Raw genomic sequence first — 24,796 nt, forward strand, 5'->3', positions numbered from 1 at the left:
AACTTTTCACAGCAGTGAGCTGTTCTTCTGAATATAATCTTATGGTAAACTGTGGGGTTAAAAACTTCAATGTTTTAGAAAATGCCTCTAAAATGATTTCAAAGAGAGCACAAAAGTAGTGAAAGTTCATCTTTTTCATTTCTAAAACCCGGGAGGCTCTTTCAAATCTAACCATAAACACACATTTGTGTCCTGCCTGGAAACAATAAACCGATAAAACACACTGGGTTCATTATAATTTATTGTGAAAGCAGCATGTATTACATCTTATGAATTTCCATTTCATTCTGGTAAGGCTCCATTGTAAGCATGATCCTTTCTTATTTTGGCTTACCAGGCAAAAGCAAACTGTGCTTTAACAAAGGTGTCCTAACAAGTGTCAGAGAATTGAACGATGATTGTATAAGATTAGAGCCATGACTAATCTGCAATATTAGCCAGCCTGGCTATGAATACTCACTTCTAAAAGGCCATATTGACAATAGTGTCCAAATACAATATTTAACAATGTGCATCCTCTTTATAAGGGGTTTCTTTTTCTTTTATTGATTTATATAAATAAAAAAGAAATATCTATATATGAATTTTTGCACTGATGAAAAGTGCTGGACATTACAACCCGGTCTGTATTTATGTTTAGATCTGAAAGAGTGTTAGTCCACATTAATTGTCCACCTAGTCGGTACATCACAAGGAGTGGTGGTGCAGGCTTCCTCATACTGCCCTGTCAATGTATTTCAAAATCCAAAGCTGGAGAGAACACATGGAGATACATGTGAGGCGTTTATAGGGTAAAAGTACATCTTAGGTCTTGTCCACTCTACGGGGGAGGAGATGGATCTAAGTTACACAACTTCAGCTACGTGAATAACGTAGCTGAAATTGACGTACTTAGATCTACTTACCACAGGGTCCACATTACGCTACGTCGACTGGAGATGCTCTCCGGTCAACTCCCCTTGTGCTTCTCATTCAGGAGGAGTACAGGAGTCGACGGGAGAATGATCTGCAGTCGATTTAGCAGGTCTTCTCTACACCTGCTAAATTGACCACTAATGCATCGATCACCGCGCGTCGATCCCCCGGTAAGTGTAGACAAGCCCTTAGTCTCCATATCCATTCAGTCCTTGATCTCCAGGCTGAGGCTCCCAACAAGACAAGACAATCAGTACCAGCTATGTAATGATTTTCTGATCTGCTCATCTGTTTCCTAGGTCCGGGACAGACACGATCAGATCATTTCATATTGGCATTAAAGCCCTTTGACAAAGGAATGACTAATTCTGATGTAAGTACAAAAGCTAGGTATCTGGCCAAAGTAGCCCTATATTTACAGATTTAGAACTACTGTACATTGCACATATACAAAATAAATGTCTCTGAATTATGATGATACAGCTCATATATTAGCTTCATCTATAGATGTTTGCATCGTTAAGGGACATGTCACCTTACATTGTATAACACTGATGCACAAGGCCATGTGACACAATGTGAGATGAAGTAAGAAACTCAGGGATTTCATAATATAATATAACAGGAGAAATAAGGGGGGAAAAGATTGTGCACTTATCACTTATAGACCTCACGGAAATTAGGTATTAAAATAACTTTGTTCAGAAGTAACTCCTTATAGCTTCTTACTTATTTTATTATATTTTCTTCCTCTGCCTCCACTTATATGTGTCTGTTCTAAGCTCTAGGGATTAAATTTACTCTGTGTAGGGGTCTGGCATAAGACACTATTTAAATCCTCAAAAAAGTGGAAAGTGGCGCTTAAAATGGTACATAGGTATCTCCATCTTGATGGGATGAATTTCACCTTGGACACACAAATAATTTGCTTTAAAATCACATATGTAGAGAAGTATAGATGACCCAATGTCAACATTAAAATATTTCCCAGCCCTAACTTGCCATCCACTTAACCCCTCAGAAAAAAGCCTGGATGATTAGATAAGATTACACATTAGAGGAATATATTCTGTCATGACATTAAAATACACTATTCCAAATAAAATCAAACCAGTTATGTTCCTTTTTTTAAACTTTGAAACAGATTAAAAAGCACTGCAGAGAAGCTTAGCAGGATGCCAAATCATTTTAACCTAACCCAGCAAGACATGCATTGGAACCATAGCAGTAAATACGGATTTTGAATTAAAGGTCAACAATTAACTAGACTCATCATTTAAAAAAATATATTTTCTCCTCTCATACTCAGTCAAACCTTTATTTCTTTTATCAACTATGTATGTCTTTTAAAACTAGTATTACTGTACCTACCTTCACATAAGGCAGGAATGCATCTAAAAGTAACTAGTACCTTAGAAACAATAACACAATAAACACATTTTCCCCTCCTCCTTCTGCATGTGTGTGTGTGTGTTTGCTCATCAATGTACATCTCTACCCCTATATAACGCTGTCCTCGGGAGCCAACAAATCTTACCGTGTTATAGGTGAAACCGCATTATAGGTGAAACCGCGTTATATCGAACTTGCTTTGATCCGCCGGAGTGTGCAGCCCCACTCCCCCCCAGATCATTGCTTTACCATGTTATATCTGAATTTGTGTTATATCAGGTCGTGTTATATCGGGGTAGAGGTGTATATGGGCACAACTCTCTTTCCAAAAGCTCTTAATCAGTCAGTGATCCAGGTTACTTTATATAGTCCTTGCTACATTTCTGCAGTAAGCAAATGCAATATAATGTTAAAATACAAAGAGGCGCACTACATACTCAATCAGGAAAACATGCACACTTACTCTGTGCAAATTTGGGAGGGTTGTCATTAACATCAGTGAGTGTAATTGTCACTGTTGTGGTTCCAGACAGTCCGCCCATATGTCCACCCATGTCCTTTGCTTGGATGACCACAAAGTATTCTTCTTTGGCTTCCCTGTCCATGTTAGGGAGGGCAGTTTTAATTATAGCTGGGGGAAAAAAAGAAGGGGGAGGGAATCATGAGGATGGTTAGATTCATACCCAATTTACAATAAAGAAAAGAAAAGAAAAATACATGGTTAAGAACAGAGAAACTTTTTCATGTCATTTTTATTTAGGCAAATATCAGTATAAAAAGTGTACTCTTATCTGCCCAGTTGAAGTTGGCACTTGTTGATACTAGGGCGGAAAGAACTTGCAGATGTCCAGTAAAATGTATGAGAGGTCTTCTGCCTTTTATCTCATTAAAAATACAATGAAATTACAAACCACCAGAGCAAAATCAATCAAACCTCTGATATATTTTCATTTCTACAACTTACTTTCTGACATAAACTTAGATTCTTTCCACATTGAGGTCAATAGAAGTTCTGCCGTTAACTTCACAAACAGGAGCAAGTTACACAGTGCAAACAGCTTTTTTTCAGAACTCCATAATCCAACAATTTCATAGATTTCAAAGCCAAAAGGGCCATTTTTTAATCTGACTTCATGCACAGCACAGGTGATGGAACCTCCCACTGTTATTCCTGCATCAAATCCATAACTTCTGTTTGAGCTATACACTATCTTTGAGAAAGATCTCCAATATAGGGCCCCAACCAGCAGTCATTCATGTAGTCCTTGCTCAGGCAGAGCCCCCATTGCAAGTGTAGGGCAAGATTGAGTTCATATATCTAAGAGGGTTTTGATGAAGTGAAACAGCTTTGTGATTCTCAAAAGTGTGATTTGGAAGTCTAAAAACAATATAGTTAATGGCCAAACTAAAAATCCTATCTTGCAAGGAGATCCATGCAGGTAGACTCCTCCCCCGGTCCTTCACCCCACCATAAAGCCCTATTAAAGTCACGGTGCTTACATGATTCTCATTGCTTTATTGGGACCTGCAATGGGAAAAAAAATAAACTTACACAAAATTAAAGACCAAGATCTTGCTTACAACAGCTGCAATATCATGCTATGCCTTGAAATTAACAACTTACAATCATATATAACAGGCATCATTTAAAAAAAAATAATTAGCCATATCACCACCCTTAAATTACTGCCATATTCACAGCATTCACTATACTTAGAATGGGAAATACAACACCAAATATGCAATAACAAATTCAGCCATGTCCACCATAACAAAAAGAACCCCTATAACGGGAGCCTCTATAAATGTTAAAACAAAATACAGTATAAAGTAGTTTCTCTGGGAAGGTTCCTCCCTGCCCCATTAATCCTGGTTTTGAATCATACTTTTTAATGAAATCATCTGTCTGTGAAAAGAGAGCAAGGAGTTCAAGTTACTGAATCATCTTAGTAGTAAGTGAAGCGTAAGAGTGCCAAGGGAAATCTAATCCACCAGTGCAGTGGTCTTTTTAAACCACGATGCTCTAGGGCTCTTATCAGGCATTGAAAAGAATGTCTCTTTCTAAGGGCCCATATTTCCAGAGCTCTCAGCTGCAAGATACTGCTTATGTGGAAATACTTACACTAACTCTGTAAGAGCTCAGGATTCATTTTTGTTTTAAAAGGGCTGCAATTGTAACACATGGCATAAAAATAGAGTCATATGACAGATCACACATCTGTTTTCATTATCTTTTAACAAAATATTTATTTCGATTATGTGCTAATCTAAGAATTGCTTGGGTTATGTTATCTGATAATCAAGATTTCTTTAAAACAAAATCACTGGATGATTTACCTATTGGGAATAGTACAATCCCAGAGCCTTCAAAAGCCTCCTGCTCTGACATGAAGGCTGATTTCCATTAATAAGAATGAGCTCTGGGGAAAAAGATACTCTTTTCTGGCAGGGGAGCAGGAAGGCTGAGGCTCCAGGATTATATGTATCCAGATATTTACAGTAAATATTATGGACCAAATTTGAAATAGAAGTATGCAGCTAGTCGAGACTGGATGTTTTACTAAAAGATCTGCTCTAGAAGTTTTTTTGGGGGGAAGTTCTATGGCTTGTGTTATACAGGAGGTCAGACTAGATGATCTGGCCTTGGAATCTATGAACCCTGCCAACGTCAGTGGATTGCATTTGTTTATACCAGCTCTGAATTTTTGCCCCATATCTATCCCAATTAGAGAGGGGCCTGATTCAGAACTCTGAATTCAATTATCCTTGAACTTCAGTGGTGGCTGGAATTCAAACCCAGAGCTAAATGTTATGGCTGAATATATGGCTAAACCAAAACCATAATGGTGGGGGAAGAGAAAGCATTCTTATAAATAATGAATACACTACCCTGCAGTAATCACATAGATCATTGCAGTAGTACTATTATAAGCTACAGTGTTGTCAAGAGCTAATTGTAATTTTCTAACTAAATATTTAGTCAAAACTGAAATAGTTCAAGGGAAAGGGTCTGTTTAGATGACTCTCCTGATTCAAAAATAAAATAAAAAAAACCTGAAAATTGTCAAGATTGGATGTTTTGATATTTTGGAAACAAAAAATGTTTTTAAATGAGTTGTGTTTCAGATTTGAGTTAATTTGTACTAAAAAAAATTACAAATATGAAAAATGAAACATTTTGAAATTATCAAAACAAAACATTTCCATTGACCCAATCTATTTCCCCCCCAGGATTCCTGGTTCATGAAAATTTGAGATTTAGACTTTTTGTGACGATTTGGGAAAACATCTCAAAATCTCTGACAAGATGGTAAAACTGTTTCCCACCCAATTCTGTTGTGGACCATTATTCTAAAATAGTGTGGGTTTTCTTAATATAATATAATCAGAATTTTGCCCTGTGTTGACATGGGGCAGTCCTAAATTATATAACACATTAGGGAGTGGGTGGGTTCTTAATACTGCATGTTCGTTTTAGTGTCACAGAGTTATAAGGGGTGTGTGGGTCTTGAATATCACCAAAAACTGTATTATGTAATTTATGGACAGCCCCTACGTTCTGAATCAAATCCATCCCGAGTTCCTAAACCTTGCAAATCAAAAAGGCAGGATCTGAATTCTTATCTCTGTTTGTCAACTCAGGTCCATCTCTCTGATGGCAATGCTAACCACCTGCAGTAAGTGGGATTAGGAAATGGTTAATAAAATCTAATCTTTCCTCATAAGTGTTAGAAAAATAGCCCTGCAGCACTATGTACTCATATTGTAACTGCTATTTTTACTGCTAGAACCAGCAGCAACCTATCAACAGGGAACATAAATTGTCCTTGTTACTCAGGCAAAAAGTCCTATTGACATCCATTGGAATTCTACGTGCTGAATAAGGGTCAATTGTGGTCCACTGCTTGAAAGAAAAGAGGGAGCAGAAAACCTACTGAAGGAAATGGAAAATAATTTCTGAGAGACACAAAGTACACTAAATATGTCACAGGTGAAAAGAGCAGGGCCTTTTACTGCATGGGGAATTCCCACTGAACTGAATGGCAGCTCTCTCAAAAACAGCCAGTAAGTTACAACTGACACACATTTGGTTACAGGGCCAGATTCTATTCCTTTATTCATGCTTAATAGAACTTTATGCCATAAACACCTCTCTTGAACTCAGTGGGACCACTCATGAAGTAAGATTCTACTAATCTTGAGTAAAGATATCAGAAATATGGTCCATTATGAGTTTTTTCTCATATTAGGCCTGATCCAAAGATCATTAAAGCCAACCCTCTGCATTGACTTCAATTAGTTTTGGATCAGGCCAACTATTAAAAAGACATTGATTATTGAATTTTCTTGGGATAATTCTCGCTCACACTGTTTTCCTTCTTACTCACACAGTTAATCCAGATTTCTGGAACCTATTTCCATTTGTTTCTGATTGCATGAAATTGGCAACACTGTGTTTGTGAAATTGACAACAAGGGGTGTTGTGGGGTGGAGATTTAAATACTCCAAAAACTTTCTATACCATAATAAAGGTCCAAGTTTCTGATTTTTAAAGCATGAGATTTCATTTTGCTATGTTACCAACACAACCATGTCATTTCAATGGTTTTAGACATATCCCAACATGAAGTCTCAGTTTATAAACCTTTTGCCATGGGCTGCAAGTCACAGACAAAGCTCAATCTCAATTTGAAACAAAATAAAAAGGTAAAAAGAAAAAGTTAATTGCCTCTGTTACTATCACCAGGTCCGAAGGTTCTGTAACATCAAACAAGTCTGAATTACAAGGGTTTACTGTCACCACCACTATTGCTATGCTCAATATCAATGATATGCTGTCCAGCAAAAGAACAGATGTGTCAGCATCTGCTAACAACCAGATTAATGAACACAAAAGTCCCCCCCCCCCCCTTTTTCTGCATCCTCAGCTAAATAAGTAATGTGATTAAGACAGGCGAAGATAAGAGTTGAACACAGAGGGTTTCAGCACTGAGTCACTGAAACTTATTTATTCTTTCACCTCAAACACTGTATCGATCTTCAAGCTCTAGTCACAGGAATTACTCAAACTTGCAAACTTCTCTTAGAAAGCAATTGAAGCTCATCTAATATTAGTGTTAATGCACTCCTTAGCACAATTAAGAGCCTGTTCATTCAACCTACTCGATCCCAACTCAACTCAGGAAAAAACCTTGAATAAATAATCTTTGCAATATGCCTGAAATGTGGGTTCTGAAGAACCAAAATGGGAAAGGAGTAAGTCCCAGAGTAAAGAATTTATGGCAGATAGAGACATAAATTAACAGAGAGTAGAAAAAAAATTAGGAGAGGGGCTTAAAGCTAGGGAGAAAAATAGTAAAGGCTGTGTCAATGAGCTTTTAGAGAATATTTCAGAGAGTCTAGATCTGAGAGGAGAGCTTTTTTGGACTGTAGTCAATAAATAGATATCTAAAAAGATATCCTATCTATGGAATCTATCTTCAAAGACAGAGAAAAGAAAGGAAATGTGCTGACAAGCAAAAAAATAATAAAAAAAATAAAATCAAGGGGTAAACCACACTTTAAAGTCTCCCGGAAAAATGTCCCCAGTATAGGAATCACAATGCTTAGGCTATGTTACTTTCCCTAAACAGCTATTGGTGTCACACTGCTCCATAGCAAATAAAACAGCTGCAGGATGGGATTTTCTTTTACAGTGGCCCTAAATGCATTCACTGAGCAATTTGCACAATCTGCCTCACGACTTGAATCAGTTAATATACATCTCTGTGGACTACTTTCAGAAACCTGTTTGGAAGAGTGTACAGTGTCTGACACTGGAAAAGATCAGGGAATAAGAACTGAGGCATCAGAGGCTGCAGATAGTCAGGAGGAAGAGGAGGAGCAAGCAGCACAAAAGTACTTGAGCATTTTTTTCCCTTTGCCATTCCCCACTCTTTCTATTCTCTTTTTTAAATGTCTGTTAATATAGTTCTATAAAACAATACACAGCAGTGCATATGTGGGGAAGTAGCAAAACACAAGCAAACTCTTTACAAAACCAACTTGGAATGGTTCATTATCTCACCAATACACCACCTCCCAAGTGATCTCCTGTGTCTCATATTCCAATGGAGAAATTTCTGCCATATCTGTTGAAAGTAGGATATCAGAATTTTTCAGTTTTCTAAAGATCAGTCTCTGAGGGATGTACAGTTATGTCTGTTTTGTCTCCATCCTAATGCTAAGATCTTGGCACAGATTTTTACTTCTATGTGTAGTAGTAATTTAGGACCTGATCCAACTAAATGGGAGTCTTTCAAAATTTTCAGTAAGGGAGGTTTGATTGAGCCCTGTGGCCTGATCCTGCAGGATCCTGAGCCATGTACCTACATGGAGTCCCACAAACTTCTACAGACCTCTAAGCAGTACAGGGACTCTGCCCTCTTGGAGTCACTTGTGGGATCTGGGCCAAGATCTCAGTGCTCATACAAACTAGTGGGATTCTACATTTCTTGAACACAAAAGAAATTATAGCCTTGTTAAGATGAGTGCAAAACTTTCCCTCAGATTCCATTAGGACTAAACTTCATATTGGTTGCAATAATTTTAATAACATTCAGCTATCAAATTATCCTCCCTGGATATTTACCTACTTTTAAGTGCTCTCTTGGATATTTTTTGTATGTTTGTTTTAGTTTATAACAAGAGAAGGAAGTTTTAATGTTGTCAATCAGGATCTGCTAATTTTACTCTAATTCTCTCTCTGGGTGTGTATATATATATTCATTAAATAGTAGCAGTGAGTTACGAGCTTGTTTAAGCTTCAAATGAAAGAGGGTACAATTCTACTTGCTTGCTAAACAAACATTTTAAATCTCTTAAGACCTTAAGTGCTGGCAACTCTATAAGAACCTAGAAACTGCTGTACTTTATTTTTCTAGATCTACCACATTTTGAATATTTTTTTGTGACTGCTTACGTATTAGGCTTCCTTTTAAATAGACCTTGCAGGTTTCCCATTGTGTATGAATTAACAGCATCTACATTTTCTGCCATATATGCGTCTCTCTGTCATTTATAAAATCTTTTGAGCTAGAAGCTGGTATGTTTTAGTAGACCCTATCTGGGTTTCATAGTTATGGGGGAAATGCTCTTTTCATCTGTTCTTACCAACTATTCAGTTTATTCACTGAAGCATAAATTTTCAAAGGTACACACAAAATGTGAGAATAGATGTGATGGTTTTATGAGTGCAAAAGGAAGATGAACATTTTCCACTGCATATCACATATGTAAACCCTGCATCCTTAGGATTTCATTTTATTTCTAATAGTACTCTGTCTCTATATAGAGACTATAATTGCCCTTGATATTGCAGGAAGAAGGACCATACCATGCACTGAATGAGGCAGGGATCCTGTGGAAAAAAATAGTAGGCGGGTTATTTACTACGATCATCTGGGTGCATCTCACCAAATAAATTTGCTGCTATCGCAGGGACCTCATGCACTGGTATGCCTCATTCCCTCCTATTCTCTGCCTGCGATACACAGTGGTTTAGTCTCCTAAAGTCTGAATACTTTGGTCTAATCCAGATAATTGGGGTCAATACAGGTGTAACTGAGTGGGATTAGTAACCTCTGATGTGCAAAAGGTCAGACTAGATCAGGGGTCGGCAACGTTTGGCAGGCGGCTCACCAGGGTAAGCACCCTAGCGGGCCGGGCCAGTTTATTTACCTGCTGACGTGGCAGGTTCGGCCGATCACAGCCCCCACTGGCTGCGGTTCGCCGTCCTGGGCCAATGGGGGCAGCGGGAAGCCGCGGCCAGCACATCCCTCGCCCGCGCCGCTTCCCGCCGCCCCCATTGGCCTGGGATGGCGAACCGTGGCCAGTGGGGGCCGCGATCGTCCAAACCTGCCGCGTCAGCAGGTAAATAAACTGGCCCGGCCTGCTAGGGTGCTTACCCTGGCGAACAGCGTGCCAAACGTTGCCGACCCCTGGACTAGATGATCTGGTGGTCCCTCTGGCCTTAAACGTTATAGTTATTTGGAATTAGAAACTTTGTATCATAATGCATATATGCAAGGGGGTCGGAATAAGGTTGCATAAGAAACCTTATATTCAGGCATTTCCGAACTTTTTGCTGCTTGCCTTTGCAATCTTGATGTTCTTTAATGTAGATGTTTGAATATATTATAGAAGTAATGACACTTGCTATAGAGATTGGCTGAGCCAGTGGGGTTCTCTCGATGGATCTTCAGTGACTCAGCCCTCTGGCCAAGCCGCATATGCTGTCTTCCCTTCTGGATATACAGTCCCAAGTTCTTATCTTGGTACTGGTAAGGGGCCATAGCTCTTAGTCTTCTTCATAGAGGCACTGCCTTCTTCAGCCACCCAGTTGGGGCCCGTCTCAGTACCCTCAGCTGCTGTCCTTTTCAGCAGCCCTCCCTGGGCTCAGTCTGCAACCAGACCAGCAGGGCCCATCTCGGTATCCTTGTCTGGTCTAGCTGGGTTCTGTGCTCAGTCCCCTGGACTCAGCCTGCCTGCACTGACCTTTCCTTGGTTCTGCTGTTCATCCAGCCAGTCAGGAACACGGTCTTTGGCAGTCTTCCCTGGGCTTGGATCTGTCTGGTGAGCTCTCTGCAGTGACCTGTCTGCAGTCCTGCTGTTCATCTAGCCAGCCTGGCACTGGGTACTCCCTCATCGAGCTCCACACAGCAGCTGAAGGCTCTGTTCGGATGCTTGCCTTTTATCTGGCCCTTCTGGCCCTTTACTGGTCGCTTCAGCAGCCCCTTCTCTGCAGCCACTCTAGTCTGCCTGGAGGACTTCTCAGTGCTCTATTCTGGGGCAGGGTGACACAGGGCCATGAGAACTCCGGATCTAGTCCATCCTGCCACACAGGGCTCGTCAATAGGTGGATTGCAGGCCAAATCCAGACCACCGGATGCTTTTGAACTGACTGTGACATCTTTTTATTCTCGTATTATTATTATCATCATCATTATTGTTATTGCAGTGTGAAAAATGTTTCTCTGGAGTCTAGACCTTGACTATACCTTGAAAATATACAGAAAATAATTCAGTCTATCAAAGTAAAAAATTAATCAGACAGATATATCAAAAGTCTATGCTTCATACTTCATATCAAGAAGATACCTCAGCCTAAAATAATCCACTAGCATTGTGATGTGATATAGGTATTGATCTGTAGTGTTAGAAGTACCAATATTATTACTACTGGGTAAATTCTAGAATCAGAAATCATCCCTTTAGAGTCCAGACTCCTCTGTTCATAATTCATTCCTCTTTTCCAACCAGAAATCATTGTAATTATTTTCAAACCTCCACAATGGTTAAATCTTTTCCTTATGAATATGAAAAAAACCAACTCTTCTCTTGTTGTTATCAAGGGGCCCGATCCTACAGCTTTTACTCACAAGAATTACCCTTTTGACTTTCAAATGAAAACAAGGACTGCAGAATTTAGCCCCAGGGCTGCAGCACAAGCAATCTCTCTGCAAAAGATTCTCCCTACTGGGTCATCACCAAGACAACTCACAGGATCTACTAAGGACAGTTAGCCTTATAAATGCCTTAACGCATCTCCTAAGGATAGAGGGAGCTTAGTATACAGTGACAGGAAAAACTGCACACTTGCTTTGAAAATGTGGCCTTCTGAATGCTTCTTCAGCACTGCTTCTAGCACTGTCAAACAAAAAAAAATCCTATTTAGTGAAGCCAAAAATGAATCACTGCTCCCTAGATTTTGAAACAGGAACCAGATTCTGACTGGACACACCGATGATTTAAATGGAGGTACTCCACAGTTACACCAATATAATTGTGATCAGAACCTGGCCTGACATTTTCCATTCAAACACTAGGAAGAGCAAGAAGAGAGGGCTGGGAAGAGTCTCTGTTTGAGGCATGAGACTTGCCCCACACCAGTGTAGATTCAAAGATAACGACACTGGAAAATTCCTCTTGAGCGATCTAGTCCAGCAATAGTCGGTAGGAAAGGTGAAAAAAGGTAGTATTCGGCTCAACCCCACTTATGCTGTGCCCATAATCCTATGTGTGGCTAACAATCTTAAGGGATCTACTAAACTGTTGACAGCTATAAGTCTGTCAACAGCTCTAACATTGAAATTGTCACCATTGGGGTTCAGATTTTAACAGCCTTTGTTGATAAATGAGGGTTAGTTTCATTTATTTTAGAACTAAGGGGCCAAATTCTGCTTTCAGCTGGAGCTGGGTGAATTTTTTCAGATGAATAGTTTATTTGCCAAAAAAACAGTTTTGGTTGACCTGAAACTGTTCACAAATTTGACATGAATTCACCAAATACTCTCAGACAATTTTTTTCTCCCCCTCCCTCAGCTAGATTCACAAGTGGACTTAGGTGTCATTCACAAAACATAGAAGATGGTGATGATCCTCCATTTTAACAACCAGCCCAGTGGCTAGGCTACTCACTTGGGATACATATGGGAGAACAAGGTTCAATGCTCCGCTTTGCCTGAAGTGGAGCAGGGATTTGAACTTGGGTGTCCCAGGTGACAGCCCTATTCACTGAGCAATAGGGTATTTAGAAGTAAGTCTTTCTCAGGGCTTGTCTACAACTTACAGGGGGGTCGACGCATGGCAATTAATGCATCGGCAGTAGATTTAGTGGGTCTAGTGAAGACCCACTAAACCAACTGCAGATTGCTCTCCTGTCAACTCCTGTACTTTACCAGATCGAGAAGAGTAAGGGGAGTCGACGGGAGGGTGTCTCCCATCGACATCGCAAAGTGTGAACTCTGCGATAAGTAGATCTAAGCTACATTGACTTGAGTTACGCTATTCACGTAACTCAAATTGCGTAGCTTAGATCGACTTTTCCTTGTAGTGTAGACAAGGCCTCAGTGTCTCCTGTTGAAGCTGTTCTACTTTGTATATAATATTTGAATAGTCTTTGGGCCAGAGAGAAATGGAATTGAACTGGAATCTCCCACATCCCAGATGAATGCCTTAACCACTGGGCTAAAAGTTGTACAGGAGAACCAACCCTCTTCTCTAGCTAGTGTGTGAATCTAGCCCTTTAAAAACGCTAGGAAACCAAATGTTTTGGGTGGAACAAAATGTTTTATTTGACCCAAATTGACTTATTCAATTAACTGAAAATTCCAAAAGTGCTTGGATTCAGTTTGACTTCAACCTTTTTTCTTTTCAATTTTTCAGAACTGCTGGCAAAGCACCCCCACCCCCCAAAACCAGTTATTCACCCAGATATACTCTCATTTACACAGGTGCAAATCCTATTATTTTCAACAGGTGTTACACCTATTTAACAGAACAGAATTTAAACCACAGGTTCACTCTGTCTGCATGCTTATTAAGACAGAACAACATTCAGTCTCATTCAATACACAATCAAAAGAGCTAGAAAGTTACAAAAAAGTATTTTAAATGAAAGCTTAAATCTGCAATAACTAGTGCGGCTCCCACAGCAGCATTAGCTGGTAAAGTGAGCCATAGCGCCATGGCTCAATCAAAGCCCAGAAGAACACAGAGCAGCTTCTCCCTCTGTACTAATCCCGCTAGGGTTTAATTCTAAACTATTTAGAAAGCCTCTAGAGAAAATGGTTCATCTCCCTTCCTAGGCAGTTCATTACATAGCTCCAGATTGCATTTCTTGTATCAAAGCTCAATTTTTCCCATCTCTCTTTCTAGTCTGAGGATGTTACCTCTCCATTTTACCACACATAATTGCAATAATAGTCCCTTCCCCTCCCTCTTATTAACACATGTCTAATATTTGTGCAATGATTTCATAGCCTCCCTTAATCACATTTTAATCAGTTTATACAAATTAAGTTCAGTCAATCTCCCATCACATCATATTCTTTCATCATTCTCACCTTAGTTGGCCACCTATGAACTTTCTCCAGTTTTTCCGATAGCCTTTTTATAATGAAGAGCCTTATATCTGCTTGCAGTACTCCTAGGGCATTTTTTCTAAGGCTATATAGAATGTAGCATTTATTAATAAACTAGGTAATTTCCCAGCTAGACAGAGGAAATCAATTGTGCCAGAAATGTTTGGAATGTATTTTATCCTGTTTATGATATTTTGTTTGTACTCTATTCCAAGCACGGTTGTGAAATGAGAGGGAGCACATAAAGACTGAAGATCAGATAATCAGAGTTAAAATACAAAACTCAGATATGCCTGTTTGCAGGTGCAATTTCTACTATTAGATTGATTTACTCATGTATGTTCCAGCTTGAGAGCCATCAGGTATCTCAACTTCAGCAATATGGCCCTGGGAGAGAGGTCAGACCAAGTCCCAAACCATTTAGGCCTTTGTAGCTTAAAACCAGACACCTTGAATTCCACCTAGAAACTCATGGTGAGAAGCACATCACACAATGATTACTCCCATTAAAATCAGTAGGCCATGGCTTCAATTCAGCCTTTGCTTTGCTCAACAGAAATGAATGGGACCAGTCAATGGCTAAGGTACTTCTCAACACAAGTAACAGTGGCGGGATATAGCTTTTATTTTGTAGACTTCCAACATGAGTTAGTCATGGAGGTCATGTGTGTGATATGAAATCTGTCAACTCTCACTTGAATTTGTTTCCTACAGATGTCCAAAACATCTGTGTCATGGAAACTCTTCAGTCACTAACAAACAGGGCTGAATTCAAGTCAATGGCCTAGGTGTGAAAGTCTCCATATTCCTCTGACAAGTGACCTCAGCTCTCTAGATTTCCTGGTTTGCATGTTTTTATCTCAGTTTTATTGAATCTGTGCTGCTTGTAGTACCATAGCACAGACATTTCCTACATCGATAGAAGGGGCTTTTCCATCACTGTAGTTAATCCATCTCTCCAAGTGTTGATAAAAATTCTTCCGTTGACCTAGCCATGTCTACCCCAGGGATTAGGTCATCCCAACTGCAGCACTCAGGGCACAAAATTTTTCACGGCTCTGAGCCACATACCTAGGTTGATCTAATTTTTCAGTGTAGACAGGGCCCCAGTGAGCAGTTCCAAGGCAGCCTCTTTTAAAATGTAAAACATTTACTGCTTTATAAACAATCAGGGTTTCTGTTTGAATAATATACTGTGCCTTCTAGTATAATAAAGCAATATGTTAAACTGCAGCCTTCATGGAACTTTATTTCAAAGACAGTGTAGGAGTTACAGAATTTTAGTAAGTTCATATGAAATGTAAATAAGTCAGACAGTTGAAAATGTATTTTCTCTGACACCTCTATATTGTAGAACACCGTGTCACTTCAGATTATGTTCCATTATGATAATCATATTGTAAAACTGACTGTTGTGATTTAATATCCTAGGAAAAGCTGAAAAATGAGAACTATTCTTGAGCTTCTTCTTGGGAAAAAATTGCAGCATGAATGTAAGTGTGTGAGTTATTTGAGAATAAATGCAGTTTGCAATCCTGTCTTAATACCGAACATTGGAAAAATTAAGCCATAGCTCCATATCTGTCTGACATGCTATAGTTATGATTTATGGAGGTTACAGTTATTTAGTCCAGTGAGAATAACATCACTAATTTGGTGTCATAACTTGGTATCATACAAAATCTTCATTTTTTAAAATTTTTATTTTTCCCCTCTAACTTATGAATTAACAGCCCTGTTAAAACTCATCTGTAGAAGAAACCATGCAGGTGAAAGGTGGAGAGAATTATATCCAGAAAGTATTCTCCTCAAACTGTGACAATGACATTTAATGGAAAGATAATTACTGGATTACTTTCTGGGATGTGCACTATAACCTATAAAGCAGAGTTTGAAAATCATAACTTGAGAAATACTACATGTATATGCATTTTTCATAAAAGGTAATGGGAAATGACTGTTTTAAGCATGGGTCCTCTACCAATACTTGTGACAGTACATGCCGCGACACAGAAGTGTGCCAAACAAACTGAAAACCACTGTCAGAGTCTTAACTAGGAATCTGACTCAACAAGATCCTGTAGCCCATTTATGGCAGCTAGGCAGGTGCAAAGAGGAAGCAAGGCAGCCCTAAGGCTCCCCAAAGACTATCCGCAGGCACAGCAGGACTCTACAGTGTACCCCAGGCAAAAAGCCAAGTCTCCCCATGCTTAACCATCTCTGCTGCAGTATTCCAGGGCTGGGCTGGGCCAGAGGAAGAAGGAAACAGGAGATGATGTGGCTAGGGAAGGTCCTATCAGTTCCATGCTTTTCTAATAACTATAGGGGTCATTGTAACATAGGCATTAATTTAGCCTGGGCCAGAAATTGAACCTGAATAGAGGAGGCACAAGCCACCTTCATTCTACCACTGCACTAGTTGCTGGCATCACCAGAGGGATGAATCTGGACTAAACTTTTCAAAAGAGAGTCATCTCAGAACATAGTGGGCCTGCTCTAAAATATTGTACTGCAACGTCTGAGGGACGGAAAATATAAATATGGATTTTTAATTAGTTCACACTTTTATATGCATCCATTCATCCAGGAATGCTTTTATTTGTGGCACAGAATTGTAGACATAATACGAGTGCATAAGTATCTGTATTATATGTGGAAAGCTCCTGCACTTCATATGGATGTGTGAAAATGGAACCACAGAGGGAAAAAAAAGAAATCAGCTACACTACTTGAAATTGCCTCCTTCTAAAGATTTTCCTTCATTTTTACAGCTGTTTCTGACAAGATCCTAGTCTAACTATTCTAAGCTGTTATATTAGTGCCTATCACCATTGCATCTGAACACCTCTCAGGAGTAAAACTACCACAAATATTCCCACGCTTAGGGTATTAGGAGTACATTGTCCTAGCCTATTCAGCAAGGGAAAAAATACTAGTTGTGAGGCACTCACATTGCTAAGATTAGACACATATAAGAATGGGCCCAGTATGTCTACTTTAATTCTGCTTGCTCCTCTGAAGACCCAGACATTTTGTCTTTGTTAAAATGCAACCTCCTCCCACTCCACCTGCTAATGTTATTTTAAGCTTTACTATTCAAATTGTAAAGTTGCTGAACTCCAGAAATGCACAGAGAATACTGTCATTTGCATGTTTTATGCGTCACTACCCCGAGAAGGTGAAATTTACAATGCCACAAACTGCTAGGAAATTGTAACTATATTTGATCTATGACTATTGGCTTTCCAAGACTGAATGTAACAACCCATAAAAGTGTCCCTGGTACGTATCAGGCATTATCATTTCTATTACTCCCAGATGCCCAGATTATCAGGAAAACTTGCTGCATATTTCCTTATCAGTTTCTGAAAATAATGCAACTCTTTGGAAGCGCCTTGACTGTAAACCTATAGTCTACCTGAACAATCCATTTCATGCAGTAACAGTGCAAGGCTGCAGTTTCTACAAGGCTAGTACTCACTTTTGATGTGCCAGATAAATTTTCTGTCAAAGAGTATTTGCTTAGCCATTTTATATTCTAGACAACAGGGTTATGCAGATGTCATCGCTATGATTTAATATTCAGTATGGCTCATGGTTCCTCTAGGATCTACCCCCAATAACTCCCCAGCATGACACTGCAATTTGTTTTAAAATTTAAAGACAGGATTATTTGACTGCTATGCACTGGTGCACAGGAGTAGAAAGGAACCCTCTCACTCCTCTGTGCTGACAGCCCATATTATACATAGCAACATGAGTCACAGAGCAGCATCCATGGGGTCACTCCCCTTCCCACATAGGTGAGGAGGAAGTGAGCAGGGAAAGCATAGAGTTTTGGCTCCTCCCCCACAACCTGTGAGCCAGATCAGATGTCCTGGTGATGAAGAGGATATAATCTGCCCCAAACTTAAATCTGGGGCAGATTATTTCTCCTCCAGAGTAAGCAGGAATCCTGGACCCAGACTGCGGGTCACAATGTGGTCCCTGTCACAATTGAACCCTATATGAGTTAATACATTTAGAGAACTGATTTATCACCTTTTTATGCTCACTGAAGTGCTACTGATAGCACTGTTGATGAGTGGAAATGAGGTGGGAAAATGTAACACTAGGAGAAAACTCATGATTTGTAGGTTCACAAAAAATCCTAAGAGTTTTTATTGGCTTTCATGAAAATAAATATCTGCTTTCCTGGGAGATAAATTGTGATTTCTTGTATTAAGCAGTTTTCCCAGAAAAAAATAAGCCAATATTGATAAAAAATAATAATTATAATAATTGAAATAAAAATAATAAACCGAGGGCAAATTCACAAAATTGTAAGTTTGGGATTTTTTCCATGAAGGACATTTGAATGAAATAAATGAAAAAGCTTCACCTTGGACAAACAAAACACTTTTCAGTTCTTCTGTGAAAGCTGCTAGTTTTGCACAGCTCTTGAGAACAGCTAAAGGAATTATAAACATGTGCATTAGGAGCTGCCCCTTGGAGAATCCAAGAAATTGGTGATCAGAAAGCCCTATTAAGTCTTCTAATGCATCCTCTGACTAAAGCTATATTGTTCTGTACAGTTTATTTTCTAGTGCTTTACCAGATCTTGTTTCAAATATTTTCAGCAATGGGAATTCTACTACTTCACTTTGGTAATAATTTCGCAGTATAAAAGATCTCACTGTGAGGTGTGGGTTCCCACCCCTCCGCTAAGTTTTCCTTTATTTCATTTTATTCTATTAGCCTATGGATATTACCTCCTGGACCACTTTAAACAATTTTTCTTCCTAAAAGATTCTGGTGTCTGAAGCACAGAACACGCTGAATACTATATTTGTTGCACTACCAATATATCTAACTAGTCATTACTCTATATAATATTTTTTATATCTTATGTTTGAAAGGTATTATAGATAATATGTTAAATAATATGTTCTAAGGCCCCAAAAGGGACTCTGCAAGGTCAGGCCTCTGCCTACATGTATGCTGATGCACGATACAGGGCCCAAGTGGTATTTCAACTAGGATGAGAAAGTTCTTCCATGGGAAGAGGGGACTGCCCTATGCCATTTAATGGACGTGTTTCTCTCTGGCAACAGGAAATCACTATAATTTCATTGTGCTGCATTCAGAAGAGATTTTCATAGATCTGAGATTCACGTAAGGCATGCAATGTATTAATAAACCACACTGCAAAAGGACATTTCCACAGCCATGGTTGCTTTTTATTTTTCTTCAGACCACATGAAAACACGTTCTCAGAGTAATCTCTGTCATATTATCTGCATAACACACTATTATAGACTCACAGATGCCTCTGTTAATTTTATTATAGCCAATGAACAACAGTTTTCCTTGTGCAACTCAGCTGAAGCCAAGAGAAATTTATTGGTGTGTCAAGCAAGGTAAAAATTGGGCTCATTTTAACTGATTTAGGAACATCATCTAATAATTTCTTCTGACCAAATCTTTTTGGTGTTGACAAAAGATTTAATCTGCATAAGCATGAGATGGCTGCTTTACTTATGAAGGGCAAAAGTTATTTTCAGGTAACTTTAGTTATACTTTTCTTCTCCTTCTGAGGCCAGCACAACTGACTTACAGTAACTAACATGAAAAATATAAAAATTAATACTGGAAGAAAGAAAACAGAACAAATCTCTCTCAAACATTTCTAAACAGCTTTTTTGTTTTAAATGTGGCGTAAGCAGAATAAACAATGTGGGGTTGGCTTTATTAGCACTTCTTTGAAATGACCTACATTATCAGACACTTACTAATGGCTTTGCAAATGGTGAGAAATAAAGCCATCTCAAATTCATGCAAATAAAACATATTCTCTCTCCCCAGATCCATCCAATCCAGGAATACAAATATTTCTTAATGAAAGCACACAATATATTCATTAAAATGCCCATGCCAAACCCTACAATCTTTAGCCAGAAATAATAAAATCTTTTATTAAAAAATATAATATATTCATTACAATCCCCAGGCCAAATCATACAGTCCCTAACCAGTTGTTAGTCATACAGTAATGGGAGTTTTGCTTCAGTAACTTCTACAGTATTGGCCTTGGCATTATTGTCAGCATCACTAATAGAGGGTCTTTTTTTTTTTTTTTTTTTTTTACACATCATCACATCACGATTGGCAACAAATCAGATACTCATGGATTACAGTCTGACTAATGCTGACAGACATCTACTTAAACATCATGTTTAAGTGAAGTGAGTGAAATGCTGTTTCTTGTGTATATTGTTACCTGGAGAGTCCTAATTCAGGGTCACCTACCTGTATGTGGTTCAATGGAGAAGTAAGGCTGTCCTTCCAAAATGCTGTAAACCAGCTTTGCACTGTTTCCATAAACTGGATCATCCGCATCCGTGGCCGTTACTTTAGTAACAAAGGTACCTAGTTTAAAAGAATATTCAATTAACATTTCAGTTCTTGCCAGAGATTTGTATGTTTCTTTATGAAAAAAAATCAATTTGTTTAAATCTATACAGAAATTCATGAGGGGAGAGATGTTAGTAAAATGGAAAAGTAATCAGTTATGACTTAAAACATTATTTAGAGAGCACAGACAAAACATTAGGCTTTGAGAAGAAATATGCCACCAGCCTAATGTTCTAGATAAAGAAAAACCTTTTTAGTAGCTGTATTATTTAAGGTTCCTTTATAGAATCCATTTTAAAGTTACCTGTTAGATCTATGCAGACTTCAAGCATTTGCAAAGGGAATCGTATCAAAGGGATATGAAATACAAGGTTAATAATACAATATAATATGTTGCACTTAAGTTTTGAAAAAGCACGTTTGAAAGAACCTTGCCAACTTACAGTGACTGCATAGAAAAGTAATAATATAAAGGATTTTTCTCTCTTTTTCTTTGGCTTCCAGCTACAATAATGGTTTGATGTGGCCAAAGTCAAGGCATTATCTCTCGTCTCTGAAATGACTCCCCATCACTGAGGGGATCCACTGCCCAGCTGCCATTGTACCTTCACTGGGCTGTCCAGAAAAGAAAATAAACAAAGACATGACAAGAAATTGTTCATTTTCCTTCTCAGACCACACTCTGGCTTCTGATTGTGTAGAAAGCCACATCAAATCAAACTCAAGTGTGCTTCATGGTTTTGTTGCAGCGACTTCTTTTGAATGACTTTAAAAAAATAACGATGACACTAATTAAGCTAATTCATATGCAAAAAAGACAATATCTAGCGAGGAAGAGAAAGAGAGAATGAGGCAGAGTTTGAAGGCTGAATTATGCTTCTTGTGAGCTGAGATATGCCTGGCAAGGGAAAGAATAACAGCATCCACCAAGATGTGCCCTCTCTCTGGGCCTGCTGGCATTGCTAGAAATGATGGCTCACTTCTGCTCCTTGTCCCTTTGTCCTGCTGAACCCAGATTATGCCTGACTCCTGTTTGGGAACACTAAGTGCAGTGTCTCCCTTTGCTCTCTCCATCCCCTTTGCTCCCCTTTACTGCCCCATATGGGGAGATTCATAGTGGCCAAGTTTTGTGCAATTCTGTTTATGACATTTTATGCAAATTACATAGGGGGCTTACATACATTTGCATGTTTGTAATTTACATATATCTACCCTCTCCAGTGTCTACACCTTAACTCAGGCAGTGGCAGGGGTAGAAAATGGAGCTGCAAAAAAATATTGGCAGCTGTGGCTAGGGTACAGTGCAACCAGGAGCGGGCGCTGGGTGTTTGATGGCTATCTGGCAGGCTAGCTTAATGGGAGTATTTGTGAGGGAAAGTGGTGGCTGGATATAGGGACGAGTTCAGGGGAAAATGATGATTCCCTGGGAAATAGCCAGGTTGCTTGGGGTAAATGGAGATGCATGGGTGGGTCCCAGAGAATATGGGAGTGTTGTGATTCCTGGAGTTGCTGGGGATGGATGAGCATGGAGGGGAGGGAGATGTGGGATGAGGGTGACCCTGGTGCAGCTTACTGGAAGTGAAGGAGCTTGTGGCCTGCTTTGAGTCTCTTGCCTTGTGCCTGCGCTGAATCCCCCACAACCTCTTACTATTGCTCAATCCAACAAGGTGGGCACCACTAGGAAAAGTAGAGCGCTGCTTGCTCAGCAGGCTCCCCTGGGGCCCTGGCACAGGGCACTCCCCTCCAGCACCCCCCGTCCCACTGTAGGTTGGATCAAAACACACACACCCCTTCTTGGGGTCTGATTTATGATGTCATTCTACAAAGTGTAACTCACTTTTTTCATTGCCCCAGATCACCCCGCACTGGGTCCATATGAGAATCCTGGCCAGCTCTCGTCCCAGTGCAGGAGACCTTCCGCAGTTCCCATCCTGTTGTGCTTCAAATGGTCACTCCCTTGGGACAAGAGTCTGCAGCTCTCCTCCTGGAACTAGGTTTAGGGCCTTAGACCACTTCTCCCTCACTAGCCCATTTTCTCCAATCAGTTCTCAAAGAGTTCAGCAGGCCAGCTTTCTCTGGCTAGCGTCTGCCCTGATGCTCTTCTCCCAGCTCTTCCCCAACTGGATGGGTGAGAAGAGCCTTGCCCCACCCTCTTTGCAATGTTCCTGGCCCCAGTCACAGAATTTCCCACCACTACCCTGAGGAAGGCAGACTACCTCGTCACAGGCCCCATCAGGCACCACCGGAGGCAAATGCCTTCAGCCTTCCCAAAGCTCAACTGTTTGCACAGGAATCCATCTGATCTGTGGCAATGCATGACATGGCAGAGAAATACAGAAGTGTAAAAATGTATTACATGACACTTGGCAGCCATAGAAGGGAGAACTTTATCTGACCTATGTTATATAGGAAGTCAGATAATCACAGTGGTCCCTTCTGGCCTTGGAATCTACGAGCAATTATTCCTCACTGAAGTATCATTTCCTATGAAGGAAACAACAGCATTTTCCTGAACCCTTTTGCCCCAAACAAAACCAACCAACAAACCAAACAATCACATTTGGACCCAGTGTTCCATATGATAATTATTTACTGAATTTGGCAATCGCTATCCCCATGTGGTTAAACTCCTGTAGCATAACACCCCCCTCCCTCCCATGGAAGAAGAATGGATGACAATGACATGGGGAAAGGCAGACATGGGGGACACACAGAGCCCCTGGAATGTGGTGGAGGAAGAAATGGGAAGCACAAATGATAAAAAAGTGGGGAAAGGCAGGGAGAAGGGGCATGAGAGGGACCACAGAATCCCTAGCCTGGGAAGAGAGTTATGGCCCTGTCTGGTGGGGAGGGAAGAATGGGGAACATGGGTGCAGAGTCATCCCTTGGGTACAGCAAATTGGGGCAACCACTCTGGATCCCGTGCTTTGGGGAGGCCCCACAGGCCGGTGCAATTGGCTGGCATGTCCCAGAAATTATGGGTCAGTCCCAAAAGTGATGGATACGTCACTTCCGCCCCAAACCTCGCACCCACCGAGGGACAGTCCTGCATGGGTGAAAGGGTAATGGGAGGTACCCAAAGCCCCTAGCATGGGAGGGGTTGCAAGGAGAATTGCAGGTTATCCCTGAAATAGAGGGGGATGGGAGAGTGGCAAATGGAGCTTGTGTAAGGGGCTACGGGGGTTGGGGTAGAGGAATGCAAGGATCCCCTGGTGTGTTCAGGGAATTCAGTTTACAAAGGCAATGATGTGTGTAACCCTCTAGTTATTTTAATCTAGAATAATTTCATATATTTAAAAGTGATATTGGCTTTCTTTTATAGTTCAAACACTAGCTATAATTTACCCAGTGCTTATCAGCTTTGCCATCTTGAAGGATAGGGAGTCTTGCAAGCTTGTCTGATCTACTTCTGCCCTCTTGCACAGACCTGGCCACAGCCCCACCCTCCCAATAGGTTACATTCTGCAGCTGCTCCCTCCTGGCTGACAACTGAGAGAGTGAGAGAGAGAGATCAATGCACACCCCAATTGGATTCAGGCTAAAATAGCAGAAGAGATCTTTTCAGTTTCTAGGGGCGTGGTAGAAGCTGCAAAATGTAACCTGCTTGTAGGTCAGTAGGGATGTGGTCAGATCTTAGAGGATGTGGTTAGGGCAGGGATAAGACGTAGCTCATTCAGAAAACAGTTGGAACTTTCACAGGTGCTTCTGACCTCGTGGTTGTTCCTTTTGACTTGATATTATCTTTAGAAACAAAGGAACAAAACTGTGGACTTTTCTGAGAGTTTGTTTTGCCCAAGTTTCTCCTTCTGATGTAGAAAGAAGATCTGAACAGTTTATTTATTTCTTTAAAATAGTTTTTCTATTGCTCATTTAGGAATATTTGGCATGTCAAGTCTGTTTTTTCCTTTTTCAGCTGAGGATCCTTTTTCAGGGATCTTAGAAATATTTGTTCTGAGCTCTCACCCCTTATTTGGAAGGTGCACATGTTAAATCTTTTACAAAGGCAGACTTTGCCCCAAGTGATCATTAGGTAGTGGAGTTAAGTATGCCATAACAAAAACAATCCATCCAGTTGCAAAATTGCTTCCCTACTCTGTTGATCAGCCTCCAGCCTCCTTTCTCTTGTGATATCATAATTTTACCTCTTCTCCAATCACCAGATAGACCTATATTTCTTAAATAAAAAAGTAAAA

The 24,796-nt window shown here is 40.0% G+C and overlaps 1 protein-coding gene across 2 annotated transcripts in view; it reads right to left on the reverse strand.

Annotated features, from left to right (window-relative positions):
• CDH8 (cadherin 8) overlaps positions 1 to 24,796 on the reverse strand; it is a 201,843-nt gene that overhangs the window by 85,683 nt on the left and 91,364 nt on the right. For both annotated transcript variants that reach the window (XM_034788598.1, XM_034788599.1), the window contains 2 exons: positions 20,499 to 20,618; positions 2,771 to 2,938 (listed from right to left, as the gene is read on the reverse strand). In XM_034788598.1, coding sequence (XP_034644489.1) covers positions 2,771 to 2,938; positions 20,499 to 20,618 — 288 coding nt within the window. The remainder of the gene's footprint in view (positions 1 to 2,770; positions 2,939 to 20,498; positions 20,619 to 24,796) is intronic.

This window comes from Trachemys scripta, chromosome 13, assembly GCF_013100865.1.
Source record: "Trachemys scripta elegans isolate TJP31775 chromosome 13, CAS_Tse_1.0, whole genome shotgun sequence".
In the NCBI taxonomy this organism is placed as follows: Eukaryota; Metazoa; Chordata; order Testudines; family Emydidae; genus Trachemys; species Trachemys scripta.